Source organism: Pinus tabuliformis, chromosome 7, assembly GCF_031772625.1.
Source record: "Pinus tabuliformis cultivar Carrire ecotype Pingquan chromosome 7, CPIR1, whole genome shotgun sequence".
NCBI lineage: Eukaryota > Viridiplantae > Streptophyta > Pinopsida > Pinales > Pinaceae > Pinus > Pinus tabuliformis.
The window spans coordinates 1,646,309,854-1,646,335,567 of NC_142293.1; the positions used below are offsets into that span (position 1 = coordinate 1,646,309,854).

Genomic DNA, 25,714 nt, shown 5'->3' on the forward strand with positions numbered 1-25,714 from the left:
CTCAATAGCAGGCAAAAATCAGAGTCAAAAGCATTGGCATAAGTGAGTTTGGCTGAGGTGGGGGTTGGCTTTACTTCAGCTGGTATCTTACTATACATATGATTGAATCTTTTATTAAAATCAGGCAATGATTCCTCGTTTTCCCTCTTCAGGTTACCAAACTCAGTATGGTAATAAAGCAAGTCTTTTTTATCTCCCCAATGCTTCAAGAATACATCATCTAAGGCTTCGATGTCTGCTATAGCCCTAGGGGCCAGTTCTCTGAACCATTTACTAGCCTCTCCATCAAGGCTCTGGACAAACACTCTCATCCACACATCATCTTCACTGATATCTAGGTTATCAGCATAACTATAAAAAGACTCAAGGTGTTCTTTAGCTGTTACTCCCTCTGTACCAGTGAACTTGGGCATATATTTATGATACTCTCCTGCAAGCATGGCATTCAAAGGAACAGGCAAGACCAGGGGTCCATACCTAGCAGCTATGATTCTTTCCATCTTTGTGGGTGATTGCGGGCCTGCCATGACTAGGATAGGTGGAAGGATACTGGAAGATTGGATGGTAGGAAGCAATGGAATAGATGACAGAGACAAAGGAATATTATGGACTGTATGGGGGCCTTTCTTTGGACTGAGATCCAAAGGGGAACTAAATGAACAAGGAGCTTTATGGATCTCTGAGGGTATTTCTTCACTAACAACGCTAGGCTCTATATGTTCAAACTGTATATTCTCAGCTATAATCTTCTCTTGCAGAGATACATAAGATTTCTTAGGCTTACCTGATCCCGATGCTCCTTTCTGTGATGTTTTCCTTTGCTTAGCAATATTCTCGGGGTCAGGCACTGGGTTAGCTGGTGATTTCTGAGGATTTCTCCGGGTATGCCTCACAAACTGAGCCAGAAATGTGATGTGGAGTCGCCACTAGGTTGATCCTCTAGTAGAGTCGCCAGATAGATGACTACAACCAGAAATGTGTCCAGACTTTGTCTATCATCAAAGTTGGAGCTGTGTCATTTCCTAGGGAAGCTGAGCTTCAATCTCCTCTCCTCGGCAACGACGCAAATTAATGTTATCACCCCAAGAAACTCTCCTAGGTTGTAGCTCAGAGATGCTCGGGAACATTACAAATTCAACTTATTGTTGCAAATGGATGAATGGAAGGAATGATGCTTGTTCAAGCCAGATAACCACTCCTACTTTGCTTGAATCCAGACATGCATGAACACCCCCAGACTACAAGGCTTTAGACCAGCAATTACTCACGGTTTAAGGATTGGGTGAATATGGAGAATACTGACCACACCAACAGATGCACAAGACCTTGTGATGGCTAGCTGCAACCAGTAAATAGGTCTGCAAATCTAATTCCCTAATGCACAGACAGGCATTAGGTGAAAATAAACCTGAATAACACATTCACTGATACATACAAGATTTTAACACAGAGGTAGGATGATAGCTCCTCTAATGCTAAACATCAAAAGTTCAGGAAATCTGCATAACAGGCACAACCTGGAACAAAATAGGAATGGAAAGTGAGCAATTAATAGCAAAAGAAGCTTGTATTAGCTGAAAATGAAGACGAGACGTTGTAAGTATCAAAATAGTTACAGTCTCCAGAAGTTGAACCTTACATCAAAACATCAACCATCAACCCTGATTACATCTTGTTTGTGGGTATATATAGAGTTTTATTACAAAGACACTCGGCCATTCTAAGTATGGAGGGGTCATAATTGATCACCAACTGCTTTAACTTCCTGATGGAGTCTGAGTGCGATTGTTTGTTGTAGTGGATAAATTTGATATTCTCGGGTGCTCTGCTATCCTCTCAGGCAGCTGTAGCGTCCTTATCCATTAAGTCCCATAACTGCTAAATGCAGCTACCTACTCATACTCGGTCCTTTTTCCTCCTTGGCCATACTGTCTGTTGAAGGCGGTGGTTGAGGAGAAAACGCACCGAGTACAGGTAAACATGTCACCTTCGTCCTTTCGGGAGCATGGGATGGTTAAGGTATGTGGACTGCACAGTGGGTGGAATAATCGGATGGCGGAGCGAGACTGGCCGTTAGATTGGGTGGATCGACGACGGGGATTGCTTGGTGAGGAGTACTGGGAGATATGGAAACGGAGTGGGCGCAGGTTGTTGGATTTTGGGTGGATAGATCCAACGGTCAGCGGGCGTCGAAGATGTGCGGAGTTTATCTGGAAAAAAGGGCGGTTTAGGTGGCAGGCGGTATTGATCGCGCTGGAGTTAGGGGTTGGGCGGTAAAGGTACAAGGGCGCGCGATACCACTCAGAGTGCGATGCGTGGCAGCGGAAACCGCTCTCCATCGCGCATTAACAGGTTGTCACTTCGCGGGCGCGGGAAGAGCGAACGCCGTCCGATCGCGGTGGAGATGATTAGACGGTGGGGATTTAATTGTGTGGGTCAGTTTGTTTGACGTGACAGGAGGGTCGTTGGATTAGGGTGATGGAGGTCAATGTCCAAGGCTATGGTAGAAGGGTCTGCGAGGGCGCGCGGTTGTATGGGATTAAGCGTTCAGGGCTTAAGAACAATGGAGCACATATGGTTTTTAACAAAAGAGCGTAGGAAATGTGGATGAAGGGAGAGGGAAAGGGGTAAAGGAGAAGGTGAGGATGACCATTACAGGCTTTCTCTGAGCACATCCAAGAACCGAGTTTGCCTCCGGCCTTGGAGAATCCATGTTATATAGTGGAGCTAACAATATCACTCAGGGAGGAGGGCTGATATAATGAGAGGGGCAGATGGAGGGCGTGGGTGCTCAGAAGGGATTTGCGCTCGCTGAGAGGAGGGAGAGAAGGGAGAGAAGAGATACGAAGTGAGCAAGCTGGGTAAGTAGAAGGGTGGGGGCTTAAGATGAAGTCTGCGCGCTGAACAGAGGAAACACTGTTGGCTATTAGAGAGGACAGGGAGGGTCTTTGAAACCAAAGTATCACTATAATAACATGGAAAATGGAGATTTCCTCGCTGAAATTGCTGCTGCGATTTTTGTGAATGTACCCTCTATTCTTATAGTGCTTTATCTCAGCCCGAAACCTGCCTTCGATGAGATAGATTGCAACGTAGTTCTTGTGACTAGGATCAGAATCTTCATTCCTGTTGTTTCTCATACGAGAGTATGAAGTTTCATGATTTTTCCTTTGCTTTCCCATGATTTCTTGGCTATTGCTGCAGTGATGTGTCCTTTGTTGTTTTATAACTGTTGTTTTTTGATTTATTGCTTTTATCATTGTGATTTTTCCTTTGGAATTGGTTAGCTTTAAACTTGTGGTTTTTGCTGGTTATTAAGGAACAGAGCTGTGGTATTCTTCCTGGTTTTCACGAACAAGCCTTTAATTTTTTTTCACTGCTTGGTTTGCAAAATAATTTGCCTGTTGATTGTGAATTCTCAAGACATGTCTGTAGATTACATCGCCAGAGCCTTCCAAGTTCTTCCTGATTCTTCTAAAGATTCTGTTCATGAACTCATTGCTTGGTTTTTTGTTTCTTGCCATTGCCTCTATTATTATGGCTGAGTCTCCTATTATGATAGGATTTTGGATTTCTCTTTTTTTTATTATTCTTGTTCCCATCAACAAGTTGTATGCTTCTGCCTTATTATTTGAGATTTGTCCCAATCCCCATTCATAAGTGACATTTTCTTTCCCATCAGGATTGAGGATTATTCCCCCTGCCCCTGCCTTTCCCGGATTATGCTTTGAAGCCCCATCAAAGTATAGACAATATCTATTCTGATTTTTCCTCCAGTTTGTCAGTTCCTCTTCACTCATTCTTATTTTCCATATAACTCCTGAGCTTGTCTTCCTCTATCCTTTTTGCCCATTATTATTTATTATGGCTTTGTTGAGCCAATCTCGCTCTTCCTGTTGAAGAGTTTTATAGTCTGTTGGAGCTGTTCCTTTGACATTGAGTATTTCAGAAGTTAGACCCCATGTTTTTGAAAGGGTCTTCCCTATCCTTGGGATTTGATTTTTGAAAATGCACTTGTTTCGTGTCAACCAAATTTTCCAACATAGAACCACTGGAATGCATTTCCATATTCTTTGAATTGTGGCTTTTTTCTTTGTTGTGTATGGGTAGGCTTTCTCAAAGGTCTGAAGAAAATCCGGCAAGGGATTTTCGAAATTTATTCTTATTTCCAAAGGACTTATCAGCTGCTGCCAACATTCTTTGGCAAAGATACATTCTTGGAAAAGATGTTGTATATTTTCTTCAGCCTGCATGCATAATGGGCATCGTGTTGGACCTTGAAAGCCTTTTTTTCTTAAGTTTTCACTGGTCAATATTCTCCCTTTTAAAAGAGTCCAGATGAACATTTTGATCTTAGGCAAACTTTCTGATTTCCATGTTATTTTCCAAGAATCCCACTCTTGTTGATTTGGTTGTTCTTGAAGGATTTTATATCTAGTCCTAACTATATAATGTCCACCACTTGGGTCCCAGAGATATTCATCTTCCTCATCATGGTGGATTGGCGCTGCCCCTTTTAAGAGTTGCCTGATTTTGCTCCATTGCCCTTCCATATTTGCCGGAATTGTTCAGATTTTCCAGTCTTGCCACTCCTTTTGGTTCCATAGAGAGATTAAGTGTAAAGTATTGAAACCTTTACCTTTCATCCACTCTTGTATGTCTTCAATTTCTAGATGAGTCTAAAGTAGTTCTTTTCCCATGATTCTGTCCTCCCAAATTGAAATTGTTTTTCCATTGCCTAGGATTTTAGAAATGTATCTACTCAATAATGGAATTGCTTTTTTAACCAGCTTCCAAACTTAGGTACATTGTCTTATTGGGATATTTCCATTAAGCAATCTTTCCCTGGTGCAATCCATATATTTTGATAAAAGAGTCTTTTTCCACCAACTCTCTTTTCCTGGAATTAGTCTCCATATTATTTTCATTCCCAGTGTTGCATTCACGAGCCCAGGTATTTGTATTGATAGTCCTCCTTGTTCATAAGGTAGTACTACTTGCTCTCACTTGACTAGGCTAAATTTTTTGTTTTCTTGCTTCCCCCCCAGCCACAAGAAGCTTCTTAAGATTAACTCCATTTTTTTGTGGTCACTTGCTAGCGCCATGATTATTGCATATCGGTAGATAGGTAGTGATGCAAGGAGTGCTTTGATTAGTATTACACTTCTTGCCATATTCAGCCACATCATACCCCAGCTTTGTAAAAAAAAAAATCATTTTTTCAATTTTTTTAGTCCATTTCTGTCTTCATGTTCTCTTTTGAGATTGGAAGTCCCAGATGGAAGAAGTGTGTCCATTTTTCCTGTACAGGGATGTCTAAGATTTGTGAGATCATTTGAATAGTTCTGTGGGGGGTATTCCATCCATATATCCTACATTTTGTATTGTTTAATATCCCACCTGAAACTTGTAAAAAATCATCCAGAACTTTTTTGAACCTCCTTGCTATTATTGTTGAAGCCCCTCCCAGCAGCAATGTGTCATCAGCAAAGAGTGAATGGTTTATTGTTTTTACTCCTTTTGCTATTCTGATCCCTGTGATGTTTCTTTCGTTTCTTTGATTTTCCAAAGCCCTGCTTAAAGTTTTTGCCATTATAATATATAGGAAGGGAGAGAGAGGACAACCTTTCCTAAGGCATCTTGTGCTTTGAAAGAAATCATTGGGCCTTCCATTTATGGAGGGGAAATCCAAGGAGTAGAAATGCATCCCTGTATGACTTCCATTATATCTCTTGAGAAACCAAGTTTCTGGAGGACAACCATTAGATATGGATGGCTGACCCTGTCAAATGCATTAGCCATATCTAGCTTGATTATGAGGCCTTTCTCTTGCCTTAGCATACTAGAGTGTACAACTTCCTTTACAATAATTACATTATATATGATTTGCCTGTTGGACACGAATCCTCCTTGGTTTTTAGATATGATTATTGGAAGTACTTCCTTGATTTTATTTGCAATTTTATTTGTTATTATATTATAAGATGAGTTGCAAAGAGAGATAGGTCGAAACATGTTGAAAGTTGAGGGGTTTGCTTCCTTTGGGATTAGAGAAAGGTAGGAAGATTTTGTGGTTCCTCCTATTTTTTTTTGAAGACATTCTTCACCATTCTTAAGAAATCCTTTCTGATGGTACACCAATGAGATCTGTAGAATGCTATTGTGAAACCATCTGGCCCTGGGGCTTTGTCTAGATGCAGACTCCATATGGCTGCCACTACCTCTTCTTCTGTGGGATCCTTTCACATTGCAACATTTTGTTCTTTTTTTGTGTGCTTTAAGAAATCTTCACTCTCAGCCATTTCTTCATTGGCTGAGAGTAAGTTTTTAAAGTGCTGATAGGCTACTTTTTTTAGTTCCTCCGCACCTTTGACCTCTTGGCTTTCGACTTGAATTTTTTCTATTTGGTTTCTTGCTCTTCTTATTTTCATTGTGTTGTGGAAAAAGGATGTGTTTTTGTCCCCTGCCTTGAGCCACAAACTTCTGGATTTCAATCTTGCCTCTTCTTCTTCTTTCCTATTTTCCCTATATATTTCCCAGAATATTTCCTTCTCTCTTAGATAATCTTGCTTGCCTTCTTCTCTATTTTCTTTTTCAGTTTGCATGCTTTCCATTTTCTGCTGTAACTCTTTTTTTTTTTCATTTGCTCTTGCCCATTCCTTTAATTTGGTTCTTGTTGTTTTTAATTTTGTTTCCCAAATATACTGAGGTGATCCTGTTACTCTTGGCTCCCATGCTTCCTTGACTAGTTCGCTAATTTCTGTGTTGTTGTCCCAAATTGAGCTGTGTCTAAACGGGAGCGTTCCCTAGTTTTCGTTTTGCCCATGACTATTGTCACCGGTTTATGGTCAGATGTTGTGGTGTGTAAATTTTTTTATTTTATGGAGCTGTGCACTGCTACTATGTTTTCTTGTATCAAAATTCTATCCAGCCTTTCTTTTATGTTTCTTTTGCCCACTCTTTTATTGCTCCAAGTGTATTTCTCGTTGCTTGGTGGGATTTCTATTAAATTATGTTGTTCCATTATTTCTTCTAGAATATCCCTAGATGGGTCTGTGTGGTATGTTCCTCCAAAATTTTCTTCTATACTTCTTACCAAATTTAAATCTCCTCCTAGAATTATTTTCCGAGCTTGTATTTCTTTTAGAGCTTCTTTTATGGTGGCCCGGTATTGCTCTTTTTCCTTGTAGTGATTTGGGGCATATATATTTATAACATTGTACACTGATTTTCATTAGATCCGTTTGGATCCAATGCTGGTCTTTTGTATTTTATTAATTCCCACATTTCGTTTTTCCATATTGTGCAAATACCTCTAGACGCTCTTGTTTCCTGTATTGCTTCCCCTTCATAATTTCTGATTTTTTTTAAATATTTTCAGTTTCTTGGTTGTTTGTTTTTGTCTCTTGAATCATAAAGATGTCTAGGTTTTCTTTTGCTAGAATGTCTCTTGTGGCATTTTCTTTGACGAATGATCCCATTCCTCTACAATTCCAGGAGACCACTATCATTATTTACTTGTTGGGTGGTGCATGGATCCTTTCCCTCTTTGCTGGCTTTTTTTGTTGTTTCCTGTACTCCTCCCTAAGAAGGTTTCCATAGGTTGCTGCATTCCTAATGCCATTTCCTTTGTTGTTGCTTCATCCCTGAGTTCTTTGTTTTTCTTTCTTCTTGCTTTTTTTTTATATTCTACATTTGGGGGTGCTTCCTTTAACTGTTTTATGGTTATAATTCTGTCTACTGAGGGGTGACAGTTTGATACCAGAGGAGATGAAGGGGGGTTGGGGGTATGTTGTGGGGATTTAGATCTGGATCTGGACCTTGGTCTAGGGGATGGGGGAGCCGAAGGACCAAGAGGCTCAAAAGGATTAAGGCTAGCAAGAGGATTATTATCTTCTTTGGGTGATGAGGGATGGAGATCAAAGGATGTGGAGGGCTACGAGGAAGATAGATTTGGTTGTTTGTGGACTGTCTTCTTTCTTTTAACCTGTTCCCATTTGTTTTCCAGATCTTCACTCTTTTCATTTTCATTTTTTTTTTGTACATCTATTTGCAAAATGACCATATTCATGACATACCTTGCATTTGAAGGGGATTTGTTCATAATCCAGCTGTTGTATGTGCGTCCACTGGTCCACTTTGATTTTGATAGCTTCTGGTAGCCCTTTCCCAAGATCCACTTCTACACAGATTCTGGCGCATGCATGCATATTTTCCTTTGGCTCGCACTTGTCTATATATTTCCCAACTGCATTTCCTATGGCTTTGACTGAATCACCCCCCCAACAATGAAGGGGAAGGTGTGGAAATCTAACCCAAACGGGGACGAAATTGGGTACATCCATTTCTGGGTCGAAATCTAGCGTCCATCTGTTTAGGTACAAACCCCTTGTATCCATAAAATAAGGTCCATTCCTGAAAATCAGATCTCGATCCTCCTTGGTTTCAAAGTGAAAGGTGTAGTAACCTCTTCCACAAAACCTGATTGAGATTTTTCCATCTATTGACGCAATCCAGTTCCTTTCTACCCATTTTTGCACAGTTTTGGGCGATGGCCATAACCCCATAAACTACCCCACTAATCCACGCTCCGCCAAAGAAAGTGCTACTCTACGGGGAAGGGCAAGAGGGAGTGAGATTTTAGGAATGTCTTCCAATATTTTAACAAACTTGGTGACTGATGGTCTGTTATTTGCCGGGTCCATTGCAGAGATGAGAGAGGCAAAAGCTTTTGTTGTTCCTTCATTTTCTTGTTGTTGATATGAGAGAGGCTCTCCGTCCTCTGATGCGTCCATGGTGCTCAAACCCCAGCAGCAGGAGGCCGCTGAGGGGCAGCTGTGAGCTTCTTACTGCGTTCGCTGGCTAAGGCTGCGTAACTCCTTCAGCAAGCAGCGCAAGATCCTTGTTTCTCCTAAAGTAAGGATATATGTTATAAGAGAGGGATTAATAGTATTTATTTTAATTAAGATACAAATAATATGCTATACATAAATAAACAGAAAGAAAAATAAAAATGTAAAAAATGTTAAAAAGGGGGAAAAAGGAGACAAGAGGATCATAAGGAGAGGGCTGGACTCCAACTTTTGCTCAATTTCCAACCATCATCTTTGTTGAGATTATTAGCATGAATTTCAATCTCAGTGGCCTCTCTAAGCTTCCTATGGTGGAAATGGTCAACCCTAGCAATGACTTTAGAATCCTCTATACAAACATGGTGCTTGGACTTCTCGGCATGCTCAGCTAGAGCCGAAGAGTGAGAATGATTATGCCTTATGTTTGTTGTGTGTTCATGGATCCTTTGGTTGATTAATCGACCCGTTTCCCCAATATATGGAGTACCACATGAACATGGAATCAGGTAAACACCTTTCATGTCCTTTGGGTCAATGAGATCTTTAACAGAACCAAGAGAATTTGTAATGGTTCTAAGAGGTTTGAATGAAGAGGAAACATTATTCCACCTAAGGATATGAGAAATCTTATCCGAGGTCCCTTGAATAAACGGGAGATGGACCTTGGAGATAGGATCAACATGAGCAATTTTCTCTCTAGAATCTTTACATGCTATTTGAAAAGCTTTGAGGCTCTGAGTTCTGCTATATCCGTTATTCTTAAAAACCTCAAGGATATGAGATTTCTCCTGCTCTAGGTGGTTATCATCATAGATTCTTAGAGCACGGGTAGCAAGGGTGCTGAGAACACCAAATTTTTGGGTAATCCCCTCACCCGTACAATTTATGGTTTGCCCAAAATTCATAAATCTAGGCCCCCCCGAGACCTATTGTCAACACAATAGGTGGGACTACTTATCTTCTTGCTAAATTCTTAGCTCTTAAGCTCAAACCTCTTGTGGGTTGAACTGATTCATATGTTAAGCACTCGACGTCCTTTGTCAAGGAATGGAAAGATGTGAAATTAGACCCAAGGGATCTACTTGTTAGCTTTGATGTGGTTTCCCTCTATACCAAAATCCCCATTCAAGAGGCCATTGATGTCATAAGCAAGATCACTGACCAGGACACAACCAAACTAGTTAGCCTCCGGCTCACTTCGACCTTTTTCAGTTTCCAAGGAGAATTCTATGAGCAAACTTGTGGTGTTGCCATGGGTTCCCCTCTTTCCCCCATTGTTGCCAACCTGTTTATGGAAGATTTTGAGACCAAGGCCTTAGCCTCAGCTCAATTCCACCCTAAGAAGTGGAAGAGGTTTGTTGATGACACTTGCGTCATCTGGCCCCATGGTCGTGAGAAGTTGGATCTGTTTCTGAGCCACCTTAATTCTCAATCTAAATCCATAAAGTTCACAATGGAGGTTGAGGTAGAAGGATGCCTTCCTTTCCTTGACATTCTCCCCTCTAGAATGGATGATAGTTCCATTTCTCACCAAGTTTTTCATTAAAAAACTCACACGGAACAATATCTTCATGCTAGTTCTCATCATTTTCCTGCTTAGAAATTTGGTGTTCTCAGCACCCTTGCTACCCATGCTCTGAGAATCTCTGATGATAACAACCTAGAGCAGGATAAATCTCATCTCCTTGAAGTTTTTAAGAATAATGGATATAACATAACTTAGAGCCTCAAAGCTTTTCAAAGAGCATGTAAAGATTATAGAGAGAAAACTTTTCGTATTGATCTTATCTCCAAGGTTCATCTCCCGTTTATTCAAGGGACCTCGGATAAGATTGCTCATAGCCTTAGGCGGAATAATGTTTCCTCTTCATTCAGACCTCTTAGAACCATTAGAAATTCTCTTGGTTCTGTTAAAGATCCCATTAACCCGAAGGACTTGAAAGGTGTTTACCTGATTCCATGTTCATGTGGTACTCCATATATTGGGGAAATGGGTCGATCAATCAACCAAAGGATCAATGAACACACAGCAGACATAAGGCATAATTGTTCCCGCTCTTTGGCTCTAGCTGAGCATGTCGAGAAGTCCAAGCACCATGTTTGTATAGAGGATTCTAAATTTATTGCTAGGGTTGACCATTTCTACCATAGGAAGCTTTGAGAGGCCATTGAGATTGAAAGGCATGCTAAGAATCTCAACAGAGATGATGGTTGGATATTGAACAAAAGTTGGAGTCCGGCCCTCTCCTTATGATCCTCTTGTCTCCTTTTCCCCCTTTTTTACATCTTTTACATTTTTAGTTTCCTTTCTTTCTATTTATGTATAGCATATTATTTGTATCTTAATTAAAATAAATACTATTAATCCCTCTCTTATAAAATATATCCTTACTTTGGTTCCTCATTTTTAATCCTAGTTTTATTATTGGTCTCCTAATTACTTTCATAGTATTTACCTTTTTTTTTAATACATGTTATTTTTATCCAAACCTTATGGGTTTTATTTTTTTCCTTATAATCACCATATGAGGGCTCACAACTTTTCCTTACCTCCTTAACAATTAATATGTTTTCTTATCATTATTACTATTTTTATTTATTCCTATTCCCCTTTAGATATTTTTTGGAATCCTTTCTTTACCTTATCATATTCCAATATTTAGTATACTACTATTTTTATTTTATCCCCCCTATAACTTTGTTGTTGAGATTGCAACAAGATGATGGAGCTTAGTGAAAAGAGTCGCCTTCACTAAGTGGGCCCGCAGGCAAATTATGGCGCAAGTTCTATTTTTGATCACAGTGTGGATGATCACAGTGTGGGTGACCACAGTGTGAGTGATCACAATGTGGGTGACCAAAGTGTGGGTGACCACAGTGTGGGTGATCAAAGTCTATTTTTAGACTGGCTGTCAAAAAATAGAAAAGTCAAATATTATTGTCTCATAATAATATTTGGACTATAAACTTGATCTTATTCTCTTGGAGCACTTCAGTTTGAGCTACAGATGTGGCCCATGCAGCTGTAAGAAGGAAGTACACTTTTCTTATGAGTCAGTTGAGTTGTTGCATGCATGACTTCAGTTAGAACTCAATCAGTTGAGTTTGGTGGAGTTGATTGTGGAGTTGATGGAGTTGTGTTCAGTTTGACTTGGTTAAACTAGTTGTAGTTAGTCTAACTGCAAATAGACTAATGATGAGTTGTTAAACTAATTATTAACTCATAATACAACTATAGAATACATCAGTTAACTCAGTTGCATGTCAGTGCATGTTCAGTTCAGCAGGGACAGGTGTTAGAGAATCATATTGCTATCAGTTGTGACTATAGTTGTGCATCAGAACTTGCACAATCAAGGGATTGAGTATGCCAATGAGTTTGCTCATGTATTTGCCCAGTTTGTAGCTTCTGCTCACGTCTTACACATTGTGAGTGATTTTTTGGAGGTGAAATACGAGTTTGGTAGACCATTCTCATTCATTCTTGAGCAGGTATTGAGCAGTGGAGGTAGGCAAGCAGTGGAATAGATTTGGAGATCAGATCTTAGTTGTATTGTGTGTAACAGGTGGAGCTGGTACTGGATTTCTTGTGATAAGCATTGTACTTTGTAATGTTACATGGTCTCAATCATTAATATACAGATAGTGTGGGGTTTTTAGCGAGATGCTTTCCCCGGGTTACATACTGTGTTAATGTGTGAATGCTCTTGATGTTTTATTGTTATTAATGCTGCTATATTGATGATCAATGTAGAGGAGCTTATTTATTGTGTATGTATTCCGCAATAGTACATGATCAGGATAATCTCTGTCGAATATGTGTTAAATTATTCAAAATTTCTACATGGTATCGGAGCTAGATAAGTGTAGAAAAAAAATTTCTACATGGTATCGGAGCTGTTGATCATCAGATCTACTATTTAGGAAGTGTTTACATTCTATTTCTTCAGGCAGAGTCTGTAATCGGGCCAGGTAGCCTCTAGATTCATCCTTCCTTTAGAAGGTGAGATATCCGGTGAATGCCCATACAGTCAATCTATGTACGAGAAATATTGTGTTCTCACAAATCTTAGATCCGAGGCAGTTGAGTTGGTTGCTGGTGGAATTCGAATTTGCAACAGTGTTTTCTTGGTGACAACGCAACAATGTCTTTCAACGGATTGCGATTGGAGTATGCTCTTGAGGGCAGCTCAAACTATATTGCATGGAAGGATAGGATGGAGGCAGTATTGGATGATAACGGGCTGAAGGAGTTCATAAATACGGATATCCCAAAGCCTACTGATGCTGCGGCCCAAGTCCTTCATCTCAAACTCTGTAGCAAGATCCTTCTTGCATGACAGTATCAACAACTCATCACCTGTTAGAATCAAATCATCAACATACAGTACAATGATAAGCAACTTACCCTCCACCACAATCTGGTATAGGTTAGGATCCACCTCGCTCTTGGAGAATCCAAGTCCTGTGAAATAGCTGTCTATCCATGTGTACCAAGCACGTGGTGCTTGCTTCAACCCATACAGTGCTCTCTTGAACCTGCACACATGTGACTCGCTGCTGAAGACCTCAAAGCCTTCAGGCTGCTCAATGTACACCTCCTCCTCAATGACTCCATTGAGGAACGCAGTCTTCACATCCATCTGATGAATGTGCCATCCCATCTGCGCTGAGAGAGCAAGAATCGTCCGTATGGAAGAATACCTTGCGACAGGTGCAAAGGTCTCCTCATAATCGATCCCCTCTATCTGTGAAAAGCCTCGGGCAACAAATCTTGCCTTGTACTTCTCTACACTCCCGTCACCTGCCTGCTTGACCTTGTAGATCCATCTCGAACCCACCACTGATTTCCCTTCCAGTCTAGGAACAATCTCCCATGCACTGTTTCTGACAATAGAATCATACTCTTCCATCATGGCGTCTACCCATGCGGGATCCTCCACAGCTTCCTCGAAAGAGGATGGCTCAGTCACAACACACTTGCTCATCAGAGCCATGTATCCAGTGTACCGATCAAGTGGCTGTCTCTGCCTGCGTTGGGCTGTAGGTGGTCCTACAACTTTCTCTGCATCTTGAGCCAATCGCTCAACTTCTGTCAAGCGCTTTCGCCCTTTGATGGTTGGCGCTGCATGAGTGGTCTCTTCCACTCCATGAACCTCGTCCTGTGGTTGATCCACGTCCTGAAGCTCATCCTTAGGAACTAATAGCTCCTCATCTGCATGCAAGTGTAGCTCCCTCTCAAGCGAACACTTCATGGCTTTCTCCTCCTGAAATTTTATATCCCGTCGCACAACAGTTTTACCACTGTCTGGCAAATACACACGATAGTTGTGGGGCGTATCAGTATACCCCACAAATATCCCAACCTCTGCGGTCGGCTCCAACTTCTTCCTTGCATCCTTCGTCACATGCATGTAAACATTAGCACCAAAAATCCTCAAATGAGAAAGATCAGGCTTCTTACCAGAATAAGTCTCCTCAGGTGTACTCATGCCAAGTATCCTATGAGGACAACAGTTCTGCACATAAAATGTTGTATTGCATGCTTTCGCCCACAAGTGAAGGGGTAGGCCCTGATCATGCAACATTGCCCGTGCAGCACCCACAATTGTTCTGTTCTTCCGCTCAGCTACCCCGTTCTGCTGTGGGTTATGGGGAGCTATGAGCTCTCTACGAATCCCTTCTGCCTTGCAGAAATCCTTGAACTCGTCCGAGATGTATTCACCACCATTATCGCTCCTAAGAGCCTTCACCTTCTTCCCCGACTCCTTCTCGACCAGTGCTTTGAATTCACATAACTTTGAATATGTCTCACTCTTCTTATGCATGAAGAAGATCCAGCACTTACGAGAGAAATCATCAACAAAAATCACATAATAACTGTGTTTTGCTGTCGAAGCAACTGAGAAAGGTCCACACACATCTGTGTGAATTCTCTCAAGGATCATCGTGGCGCGACTATCCTTCTCGTGAAAGGTGGCTTTCACAAACTTCCCCAAAGTACACCCCTTGCACTGATCTGACTGCGCAAGTGTGCCTTTAGGAATCCCTGTAGTGATCTGCTGCAGTATCTTTGAGGCTCCATGGTGAAGGTGACCCAATCTCCTGTGCCACAACTCGCCATCATCTCGGCTCACCAATCCTTCTGCCTCGCCCACCATTGCTGCGCATCCATCTACATGCAACTGATAAAGGTTCCTCACTCGAACCCCTATCTTCCGGGTCTCACCAGTTGTCTTGCTGCGCAGGAAAGCCTTTCCCTCGCTGAAAACAACATCATACCCCTTGTCTTCTAACATCGCCACTGAGATGAGATTCTTCGTCAATCCTGGAACATGCATGACTTCCTTCAATACGAAAGGTTTACCAGACTCCCTCTCAAAGGAAATGGTACCGATACCGGTCGCACTGTATCTACCATCATCGCCCATCTCGATGTGCACTCCAAGATCTTTGTCCTCCAGATCAGAGAACAAATCACTATCTCCCGTCATGTGAAAAGATGCACCACTGTCCAAGAACCACACTGATCCCATCACACTTGAAACCAAGCATGCGATCAATGAAAAATCAAGCTCAAACTGTGAGGCTAGAGCCTCTCCTACTGAAGATCCAGCAGCCTGCTTGTTCTTCTTCTTCTGCGGACAATTAGTGGCATAGTGTCTGTGCTGGTGACAGTGAAAACACTTCACCTTGGACATATCCTGCTTCTTACCTTTCGCACCAGACTGAGAAGCTTTCTTGCTCTTCCCTTTCTTTGCTTTGGCAGCCAAAGCACAATTCTCTTCATCAGCTCCCTTTGACGAAGATCCGTCCCTGGTACTCCGCCTGATCTCCTCCTGCACAAGATCTGACCATAGTCTTTCCCATCCTGGCAATTTCTCCCGACCATTGACAGAGTCTTGATAGGAATGCCAACTCTTCAGAAGACCAAGGAGAGCCAAGCTCACCAAGTCCTCATCATCGACAGTAACCCCCACACTTCCCAGCTCATCTCGACACTGAGTGAACTTTGTGAGATACTTGGGAATACTATAACCCTTCTCGCATTTGATGTTTCTGAGTTTATCTTTGAGCGCCAGCTTCCTCTGATCGCTCTTGCTTTGGAATAATTCTGTTAATGATATCCACATCAAATATGGAGTAGCCTTTCCATGGAGGCTGGACACAATGTGATCCTTCACGCCCTCCAAGAGAATCCTTCGACATTTTGCGGTCTTCTTTTGCCAAACTCCGCCTCAGCAGCATCAGTAGGCTTTGGGATCTTCAGCAGTGAGTCGCATGTGTGCAGGCTCAAGAGAGCGTTGTATGGGTTGAAGCAAGCACCACGTGCTTGGTACACACGGATAGACAGCTATTTCACAGGACTTGGATTCTCCAAGAGCGAGGCGGATCCTAACCTATACCAGATTGTGGTGGAGGGTAGGTTGCTTATCATTGTACTGTATGTTGATGATTTGATTCTAACGGGTGATGAGCTATTGATACTGTCATGCAAGAAGGATCTTGCTACAAAGTTTGAGATGAAGGACTTGGGTCTACTTCACTATTTCCTAGGATTGGAAATATGGCAGCGCAGTGGTGGACTGTTTGTTTCCCAAGGCAAGTATTCTCGGGAGATACTGGAGAAGTTCAACATGCATGGCTGCAAGCCTGTTGATACTCCTCTTCCTGGAGGTTGGAGGAAGGAGGATGCCACTTCGGGAGAAGAAGTGGATGCCACTGTTTATCGACAGTTGGTGGGGTCGCTGATGTATTTGGTCAATACACGACCTGATATATGTTATGCAGTTAACGAGCTTTCACAAGCTATGGTTAAGCCTACCAAGCTCTTCTGGAAGGCGGGCAAGCATGTATTGCGCTACTTGAGAGGCACATCAGGATATGGTTTGTGGTACAAACAAGAGGATGAGGTGAAGCTATGTGGCTTCACGGATGCAGATTGGGCAGGGAACCCAACGAATAGAAAGAGCACATCAGGAGGGGTCTTCAGTATTGGCGCTGAATTCGAATTTGCAGCAGTGTTTTCTTGGTGACAACGCAACAATGTCTTTCAACGGATTGCGATTGGAGTATGCTCTTGAGGGCAGCTCAAACTATATTGCATGGAAGGATAGGATGGAGGCAGTATTGGATGATAACGGGCTGAAGGAGTTCATAGATACGTATATCCCAAAGCCTACTGATGCTGCGGCCCAAGTCCTTCATCTCAAAATCTGTAGCAAGATCCTTCTTGCATGACAGTATCAACAGCTCATCACCCGTTAGAATCAAATCATCAACATACAGTACAATGATAAGCAACTTACCCTCCACCACAATCTGGTATAGGTTAGGATCCACCTCGCTCTTGGAGAATCCAAGTCCTGTGAAATAGTTATCTATCCGTGTGTACCAAGCACGTGGTGCTTGCTTCAACCCATACAACGCTCTCTTGAGCCTGCACACATGCGACTCGCTGCTGAAGACCTCAAAGCCTTCGGGCTGCTCAATGTACACCTCCTCCTCAATGACTCCATTGAGGAACGCAGTCTTCACATCCATCTGATGAATGTGCCATCCCATCTGCGCTGAGAGATCAAGAATCGTTCGTATGGAAGAATACCTTGCGACAGGTGCAAAGGTCTCCTCATAATCGATCCCCTCTATCTGTGAAAAGCCTCGGGTAACAAATCTTTCCTTGTACTTCTCTACACTCCCGTCACCTGCCTGCTTGCTTAGACCATCTGTACTGATCCCTTCTCTAGGAACAATCTCCCATGCATTGTTTCTGACAATAGAATCATACTCTTCCACCATGGTGTCTACCCATGCGGGATCCTCCACAGCTTCCTCGAAAGAGGATGGCTCAGTCACAACACACTTGCTCATCAGAGCCATGTATCCAGTGTACCGATTAGGTGGCTATCTCTGCCTGCGTTGGGCTGTAGGTGGTCCTAAAACTTTCTCTGCATCTTGAGCCAATCGCTCAGCTTCTGTCAAGCGCTTTCGCCCTTTGATGGTTGGCGCTGCATGAGTGGTCTCTTCCACTCCATGAACCTCGTCCTGTGGCTGATCCACGTCCTGAAGCTCATCCTTAGGAACTAATAGCTCCTCATCTGCATGCAAGTGTAGCTCCCTCTCAAGCGAACACTTCATGGCTTTCTCCTCCTGAAATTTTATATCCCGTCGCACAACAGTTTTACCACTGTCTGGCAAATACATACGATAGTTGTGGGGCGTATTAGTGTACCCCACAAATATCCCAACCTCTGCGGTCGGCTCCAACTTCTTCCTGGCATTCTTCGTCACATGCATGTAAATGTTAGCACCAAAAATCCTCAAATGAGAAAGATCAAGCTTCTTACCAGAATAAGTCTCCTCAGGTGTACTCATGCCAAGTATCCTATGAGGACAACAGTTCTGCACATAAACTGTTGTATTGCATGCTTCCGCCCACAAGTGAAGGGGTAGGCCCTGATCATGCAACATTGCCCGTGCAGCACCCACAATCGTTTTGTTCTTCCGCTCAGCTACCCCGTTCTGCTGTGGGTTATGGGGAGCTATGAGCTCTCTACGAATCCCTTCTGCCTTGCAGAAATCCTTGAACTCGTCCGAGATGTATTCACCACCATTATCGCTCCTAAGAACCTTCACCTTCTTCCCCGACTCCTTCTCGACCAGTGCTTTGAATTCACAGAACTTTGAATATGTCTCGCTCTTCTTCTGCATGAAGAAGATCCAGCACTTACGAGAGAAATCATCAACAAAAATCACATAATACCTGTTTTTTGCTGTCGAAGCAACTGAGAAAGGTCCACCCACGTCTGTGTGAATTCTCTCAAGGATCGTCGTGGCGCGACTATCCTTCTCGTGAAAGGTGGCTTTCAAAAACTTCCCCAAAGTACACCCCTTGCACTGATCTGACTTTGCAAGTGTGCCTTTAGGAAGCCCTGTAGTGATCTGCTGCAGTATCTTCAAGGCTCCATCGTGAAGGTGACCCAATCTCCTGTGCCACAACTCGCCATCATCCCGGCTCACCAATCCTTCTGCCTTGCCCGCCATTGCTGCGTATCCATCTACATGCAACTGATAAAGGTTCCTCACTCGAACCCCTATCTTCTGGGTCTCACCAGTTGTCTTGCTGCGCAGGAAAGCCTTTCCCTCGCTGAAAACAACATCATACCCCTTGTCTTCTAACATCGCCACTGAGATGAGATTCTTCGTCAATCCTGGAACATGCATGACTTCCTTCAATACGAAGGGTTTACCAGAATCCCTCTCAAAGGAAATGGTACCGATACCGGTCGCACTGTATCTACCATCATCGCCCATCTCGATGTGCACTCCAAGATCTTTGTCCTCCAGATCAGAGAACAAATCTCTATCTCCCGTCATGTGAAAAGACGCACCACTGTCCAAGAACCACACTGATCCCATCACACTTGAAACCAAGCATGTGATCAATGAAAAATCAAGCTCAAACTGTGAGGCTAGAGCCTCTCCTACTGAAGATCCAACAACCTGCTTGTTCTTCTTCTTCTGCAGAAAATTAGTGGCATAGTGTCCGTGCTGGTGACAGTGAAAACACTTCACCTTGGACATATCCTGCTTCTTGCCTTTCGCACCAGACTGAGAAGCTTTCTTTCTCTTTCCTTTCTTTGCTTTGGTAGCCAAAGCACAATTCTCTTCATCAGCTCCCTTTGACGAAGATCCGTCCCTGGTACTTCGCGTGATCTCCTCCTGCACAAGATCTGACCATAGTCTTTCCCATCCTGGCAATTTTTCCCGACCATTGACAGAGTCCTGATAGGAATGCCAACTCTTCGGAAGACCAAGGAGATCCAAGCTCACCAAGTCTTCTTCATCGACAATAACCCCCACACTTCCCAGCTCATCTCGACACTGAGTGAACTTCGTGAGATACTTGGGAATACTGTCACCCTTCTCACATTTGATGTTTCTGAGTTTATCTTTGAGCTCCAGCTTCCTCTGATCGCTCTTCCTTTGGAATAATTCTGTTAATGATTTCCACATCAAATATGGAGTAGCCTTTCCATGGAGGCTGGACACAATGTGATCCTTCACGCCCTCCAACAGAATCCTTCGACATTTTGTGGTCTTCTTTTCCCAAACTTCTGCCTCAGCAGCATCAGTAGGCTTTGGGATCTTCAGCAGCGAGTCGCATGTGTGCAGGCTCAAGAGAGCGTTGTATGGGTTGAAGCAAGCACCACGTGCTTGGTACACACGGATAAACAGCTATTTCACAGGACTTGGATTCTCCAAGAGCGAGGCGGATCCTAACCTATACCAGATTGTGGTGGAGGGTAGGTTGCTTATCATTGTACTCTATGTTGATGATTTGATTCTAACGGGTGATGAGTTGTTGATTTTATCATGCAAGAAGGATCTTGCTACAAAGTTTGAGATGAAGGACTTGGGCCTACTTCACTATTTCCTAAGATTGGAAATATGGCAGCGCAGTGGTGGACTGTTTGTTTCCCAAGGCAAGTATTCTCGGGAGATACTGGAGAAGTTCAACATGCATGGCTGCAAGCCTGTTGATACTCCTCTTCCTGGAGGTTGGAGGAAGGAGGATGCCACTTCGGGAGAAGAAGTGGATGCCACTGTTTATCGATAGTTGGTGGGGTCGCTGATGTATTTGGTCAATACACGACCTGATATATGCTATGCAGTTAACCAGCTTTCACAAGCTATGGTTAAGCCTACCAAGCTCTTCTGGAAGGCGGGCAAGCATGTATTGCGCTACTTGAGAGGCACATCGGGATATGGTTTGTGGTACAGACAGGAGGATGGGGTGAAGCTATGTGGCTTCACGGATGCAGATTGGGCAGGGAACCCAACGGACAGAAAGAGCACATCAGGAGGGGTCTTCAGTATTGGATCGACAACAGTTTCTTGGTACAGCAGGAAGCAGAGATCCGTGGCACTCAGTTCAGCGGAGGCCGAGTATATGGCAGCAAGTTTGGCTGCATGCGAGGCTATATGGATGAGGAAGATCCTGGTTGGTTTGTTCGGTTCTCATTTGGATCCTACTGTTATTTACTGTGATAACCAGAGTTGCATTAAACTCTCGGCTAATCCTGTATTTCATGATAGATCTAAGCATATTGACATCAGGTACCATCATATCAGAGATTGTGTGCAACGGAGGATCATGTTGCTTTCATACATTCCAACGGAGGATCAGGATGCTGATATTCTGACGAAGGCTCTCACCAGGAGCATATTCAAGTACCACCGAGCAGGATAGGGGTTGCTGATAATCCATATCTTGTCGAGAGGGAGTGTTGAGATTGCAACAAGATGATGGAGCTTAGTGAAAAGAGTCGCCTTCACTAAGTGGGCCCGTAGGCAAATTATGGCGCAAGTTCTATTTTTGATCACAGTGTGGATGATCACAGTGTGAGTGATCACAGTGTGGGTGATCACAATGTGGGTGACCAAAGTGTGAGTGATCACAATGTGGGTGATCAAAGTCTATTTTTAGACTGGCTGTCAAAAATAGAAAAGTCAAATATTATTGTCTCATAATAATATTTGGACTATAAACTTGATCTTATTCTCTTGGAGCACTTCAGTTTGAGCTACAGATGCAGCCCATGCAGCTGTCAGAAGGAAGTACGCTTTTCTTATGAGTCAGTTGAGTTGTTGCATGCATGAATTCAGTTAGAACTCAATCAGTTGAGTTTAGTGGAGTTGATTGTGGAGTTGATGGAGTTGTGTTCAGTTTGACTTGGTTAAACTAGTTGTAGTTAGTCTAACTGCAAATAGACTAATGATGAGTTGTTAAACTAATTATTAACTCATAATACAACTATAGAATACATCAGTTAACTCAGTTGCATGTCAGTGCATGTTCAGTTCAGCAGGGACAGGTGTTAGAGAATCAGATTGCTATCAGTTGTGACTATAGTTGTGCATCAGATCTTGCACAATCAAGGGATTGAGTATGCCAATGAGTTTGCTCATGTATTTGCCCAGTTTGTAGCTTATGCTCACGTCTTACACATTGTGAGTGATTCTTTGGAGGTGAAATATGAGTTTGGTAGACCATTCTCATTCATTCTTGAGCAGGTATTGAGCTGGAGAGGCAGGCAAGCAGTGGAATAGATTTGGAGATCAGATCTTAGCTGTATTGTGTGTAACAGGTGGAGATACTTGTGAGAAGTATTATGCTGTGTAATGTTACATGATTCAATCAATATAATATATAGATAGTGTGGGGTTTTTAGCGAGATGCTTTCCCCGGGATACATACTGTGTTAATGAGTTTGATTGATGCTTCTATGTGTGCTTGTGAATGTTTCTGCTTCTGTAAATTGGTGATCAACGTAGAGGAGATTATGTATTATACATGTTTCTCTTATAATTGTATGATCAGGATAATCTCTGTGAATATGTGTTAAACGGGCTGAAGGAGTTCATAGATACGGATATCCCAAAGCCTACTGATGCTGCTAAGGCGGAAGTTTGGGAAAAGAAGACCGCAAAATGTCGAAGGATTTTGTTAGAGGGCGTGAAGGATCACATTGTGTCTAGCCTCCATGGAAAGGCTACTCCATATTTGATGTGGAAATCATTAATAGAATTATTCCAAAGCAAGAGCGATCAGAGGAAGCTGGAGCTCAAAGATAAACTCAGAAACATCAAATGTGAGACGGGTGACAGTATTCCCAAGTATCTCACGAAGTTCACTCAGTGTCGAGATGAGCTGGGAAGTGTGGGGGTTACTGTCGATGAAGAGGACTTGGTGAGCTTGGCTCTCCTTGGTCTTCCGAAGAGTTGGCATTCCTATCAGGACTCTGTCAATGGTCGGGAGAAATTGCCAGGATGGGAAAGACTATGGTCAGATCTTGTGCAGGAGGAGATCACGCGAAGTACCAGGGACGGATCTTCGTCAAAGGGAGCTGATGAAGAGAATTGTGCTTTGGCTACCAAAGCAAAGAAAGGAAAGAGAAAGAAAGCTTCTCAGTCTGGTGCGAAAGGCAAGAAGCAGGATATGTCCAAGGTGAAGTGTTTTCACTGTCACCAGCACGGACACTATGCCACTAATTGTCCGCAGAAGAAGAAGAACAAGCAGGTTGTTGGATCTTCAGTAGGAGAGGCTCTAGCCTCACAGTTTGAGCTTGATTTTTCATTGATCGCATGCTTGGTTTCAAGTGTGATGGGATCAGTGTGGTTCTTGGACAGTGGTGCGTCTTTTCACATGACGGGAGATAGAGATTTGTTCTCTGATCTGGAGGACAAAGATCTTGGAGTGCACATCGAGATGGGCGATGATGGTAGATACAGTGCGACCGGTATCGGTACCATTTCCTTTGAGAGGGAGTCTGGTAAACCCTTCGTATTGAAGGAAGTCATGCATGTTCCAGGATTGACGAAGAATCTCATCTCAGTGGCGATGTTAGAAGACAAGGGGTATGATGTTGTTTTCAGCGAGGGAAAGGCTTTCCTGCGCAGCAAGACAACTGGTGAGACCCAGAAGATAGGGGTTCGAGTGAGGAACCTTTATCAGTTGCATGTAGATGGATACACAGCAATGGCGGGCAAGGCAGAAGGATTGGTGAGCCGGGATGATGGCGAGTTGTGGCACAGGAGATTGGGTCACCTTCACGATGGAGCCTTGAAGATACTGCAGCAGATCACTACAGGGCTTCCTAAAGGCACACTTGCGCAGTCAGATCATTGCAAGGGGTGTACTTTGGGGAAGTTTGTGAAAGCCACCTTTCACGAGAAGGATAGTCGCGCCACGACGATCCTTGAGAGAATTCACACAGACGTGTGTGGACCTTTCTCAGTTGCTTCGACAGCAAAAAACAGGTATTATGTGATTTTTGTTGATGATTTCTCTCGTAAGTGTTGGATCTTCTTCATGCAGAAGAAGAGCGAGACATATTCAAAGTTCTTTGAATTCAAAGCACTGGTCGAGAAGGAGTCAGGGAAGAAGGTGAAGGCTCTTAGGAGCGATAATGGTGGTGAATACATCTCGGACGAGTTCAAGGATTTCTGCAAGGCAGAAGGGATTCGTAGAGAGCTCATAGCTCCCCATAACCCACAGCAGAACGGGGTAGCTGAGCGGAAGAACAGAACGATTGTGGGTGTTGCACGGGCAATGTTGCATGATCAGGGCCTACCCCTTCACTTGTGGGCGGAAGCATGCAATACAGCAGTTTATGTGCAGAACTGTTGTCCTTATAGGATACTTGGCATGAGTACACCTGAGGAGACTTATTCTGGTAAGAAGCTTGATCTTTCTCATTTGAGGATTTTTGGTGCTAACATTTACATGCATGTGACGAAGAATGCCAGGAAGAAGTTGGAGCTGACCGCAGAGGTTGGGATATTTGTGGGGTACACTAATACGCCCCACAACTATCGTATGTATTTGCCAAACAGTGGTAAAACTGTTGTGCGACGGGATATAAAATTTCAGGAGGAGAAAGCCATGAAGTGTTCGCTTGAGAGGGAGCTACACTTGCATGCAGATGAGGAGCTATTAGTTCCTAAGGATGAGCTTCAGGACGTGGATCAGACACAGGACGAGGTTCATGGAGTGGAAGAGACCACTCATGCAGCGCCAACCATCAGAGGGCGAAAGCGCTTGACAGAAGCTGAGCGACTGGCTCAAGATGCAGAGAAAGTTGTAGGACCACCTACAGCCCAACGCAGGCAGAGACAGTCACCTAATCAATACACTGGATACATGGCTCTGATGAGCAAGTGTGTTGTGACTGAGCCATCCTCTTTCGAGGAAGCTGTGGAGGATCCCGCATGGGTAGACGCCATGGTGGAAGAGTATGATTCTATTGTCAGAAACAGTGCATGGGAGATTGTTCCTAGACTGGAAGGGAAATCAGTGGTGGGTTTGAGATGGATCTACAAGGTCAAGCAGGCAGGTGACGGGAGTGTGGAGAAGTACAAGGCAAGATTCGTTGCCCGAGGCTTTTCACAGATAGAGGGGATTGATTATGAGGAGACCTTTGCACCTGTCGCAAGGTATTCTTCCATACGGACGATTCTTGCTCTCTCAGCGCAGATGGGATGGCACATTCATCAGATGGATGTGAAGACTGTGTTCCTCAATGGATTCATTGAGGAGGAGGTGTACATTGAGCAGCCCGAAGGCTTTGAGGTCTTCAGCAGCGAGTCGCATGTGTGCAGGCTCAAGAGAGCACTGTATGGGTTGAAGCAAGCACCACGTGCTTGGTACACACGGATAGACAGCTATTTCACAGGACTTGGATTCTCCAAGAGTGAGGCAGATCCTAACCTATACCAGATTGTGGTGGAGGGTAAGTTGCTTATCATTGTACTGTATGTTGATGATTTGATTCTAACGGGTGATGAGCTGTTGATACTGTCATGCAAGAAGGATCTTGCTACAGAGTTTGAGATGAAGGACTTGGGCCTCCTTCACTATTTCCTAGGATTGGAAATATGGCAGCGTAGTGGTGGACTGTTTGTTTCTCAGGGAAAGTATGCTCAGGAGATACTGGAGAAGTTCAACATGCATGGCTGCAAGCCTGTTGATACTCCTCTTCCTGGAGGATGGAGGAAGGAGGATGCCACTTCGAGAGAAGAAGTGGATGCCACTGTTTATCGACAGTTGGTGGGGTCGCTGATGTATTTGGTCAATACACGACCTGATATATGCTATGCAGTTAACCAACTTTCACAAGCTATGGTTAAGCCTACCAAGTTCTTCTAGAAGGCGGGCAAGCATGTATTGCGCTACTTGAGATGCGCATCGGGATATGGTTTGGTGTACAAACAAACGGATGCAGATTGGTCTGGGAGCCCAACGGACAGAAAGAGCACATCAGGAGGGGTCTTCAGTATTGGATCGACAACAGTTTCTT

The 25,714-nt window shown here is 43.3% G+C and overlaps 1 protein-coding gene across 1 annotated transcript in view; it reads left to right on the top strand.

Moving 5' to 3' along the window:
* Window positions 1-2,052: 2,052 nt before the first annotated feature.
* The window catches only part of LOC149254710 (uncharacterized), a 30,517-nt gene continuing 6,855 nt past the window's right edge, over window positions 2,053-25,714 (top strand). The window contains exon 1 of the mRNA XM_089454821.1: window positions 2,053-2,273. Coding sequence (XP_089310947.1) covers window positions 2,053-2,273 — 221 coding nt within the window. The remainder of the gene's footprint in view (window positions 2,274-25,714) is intronic.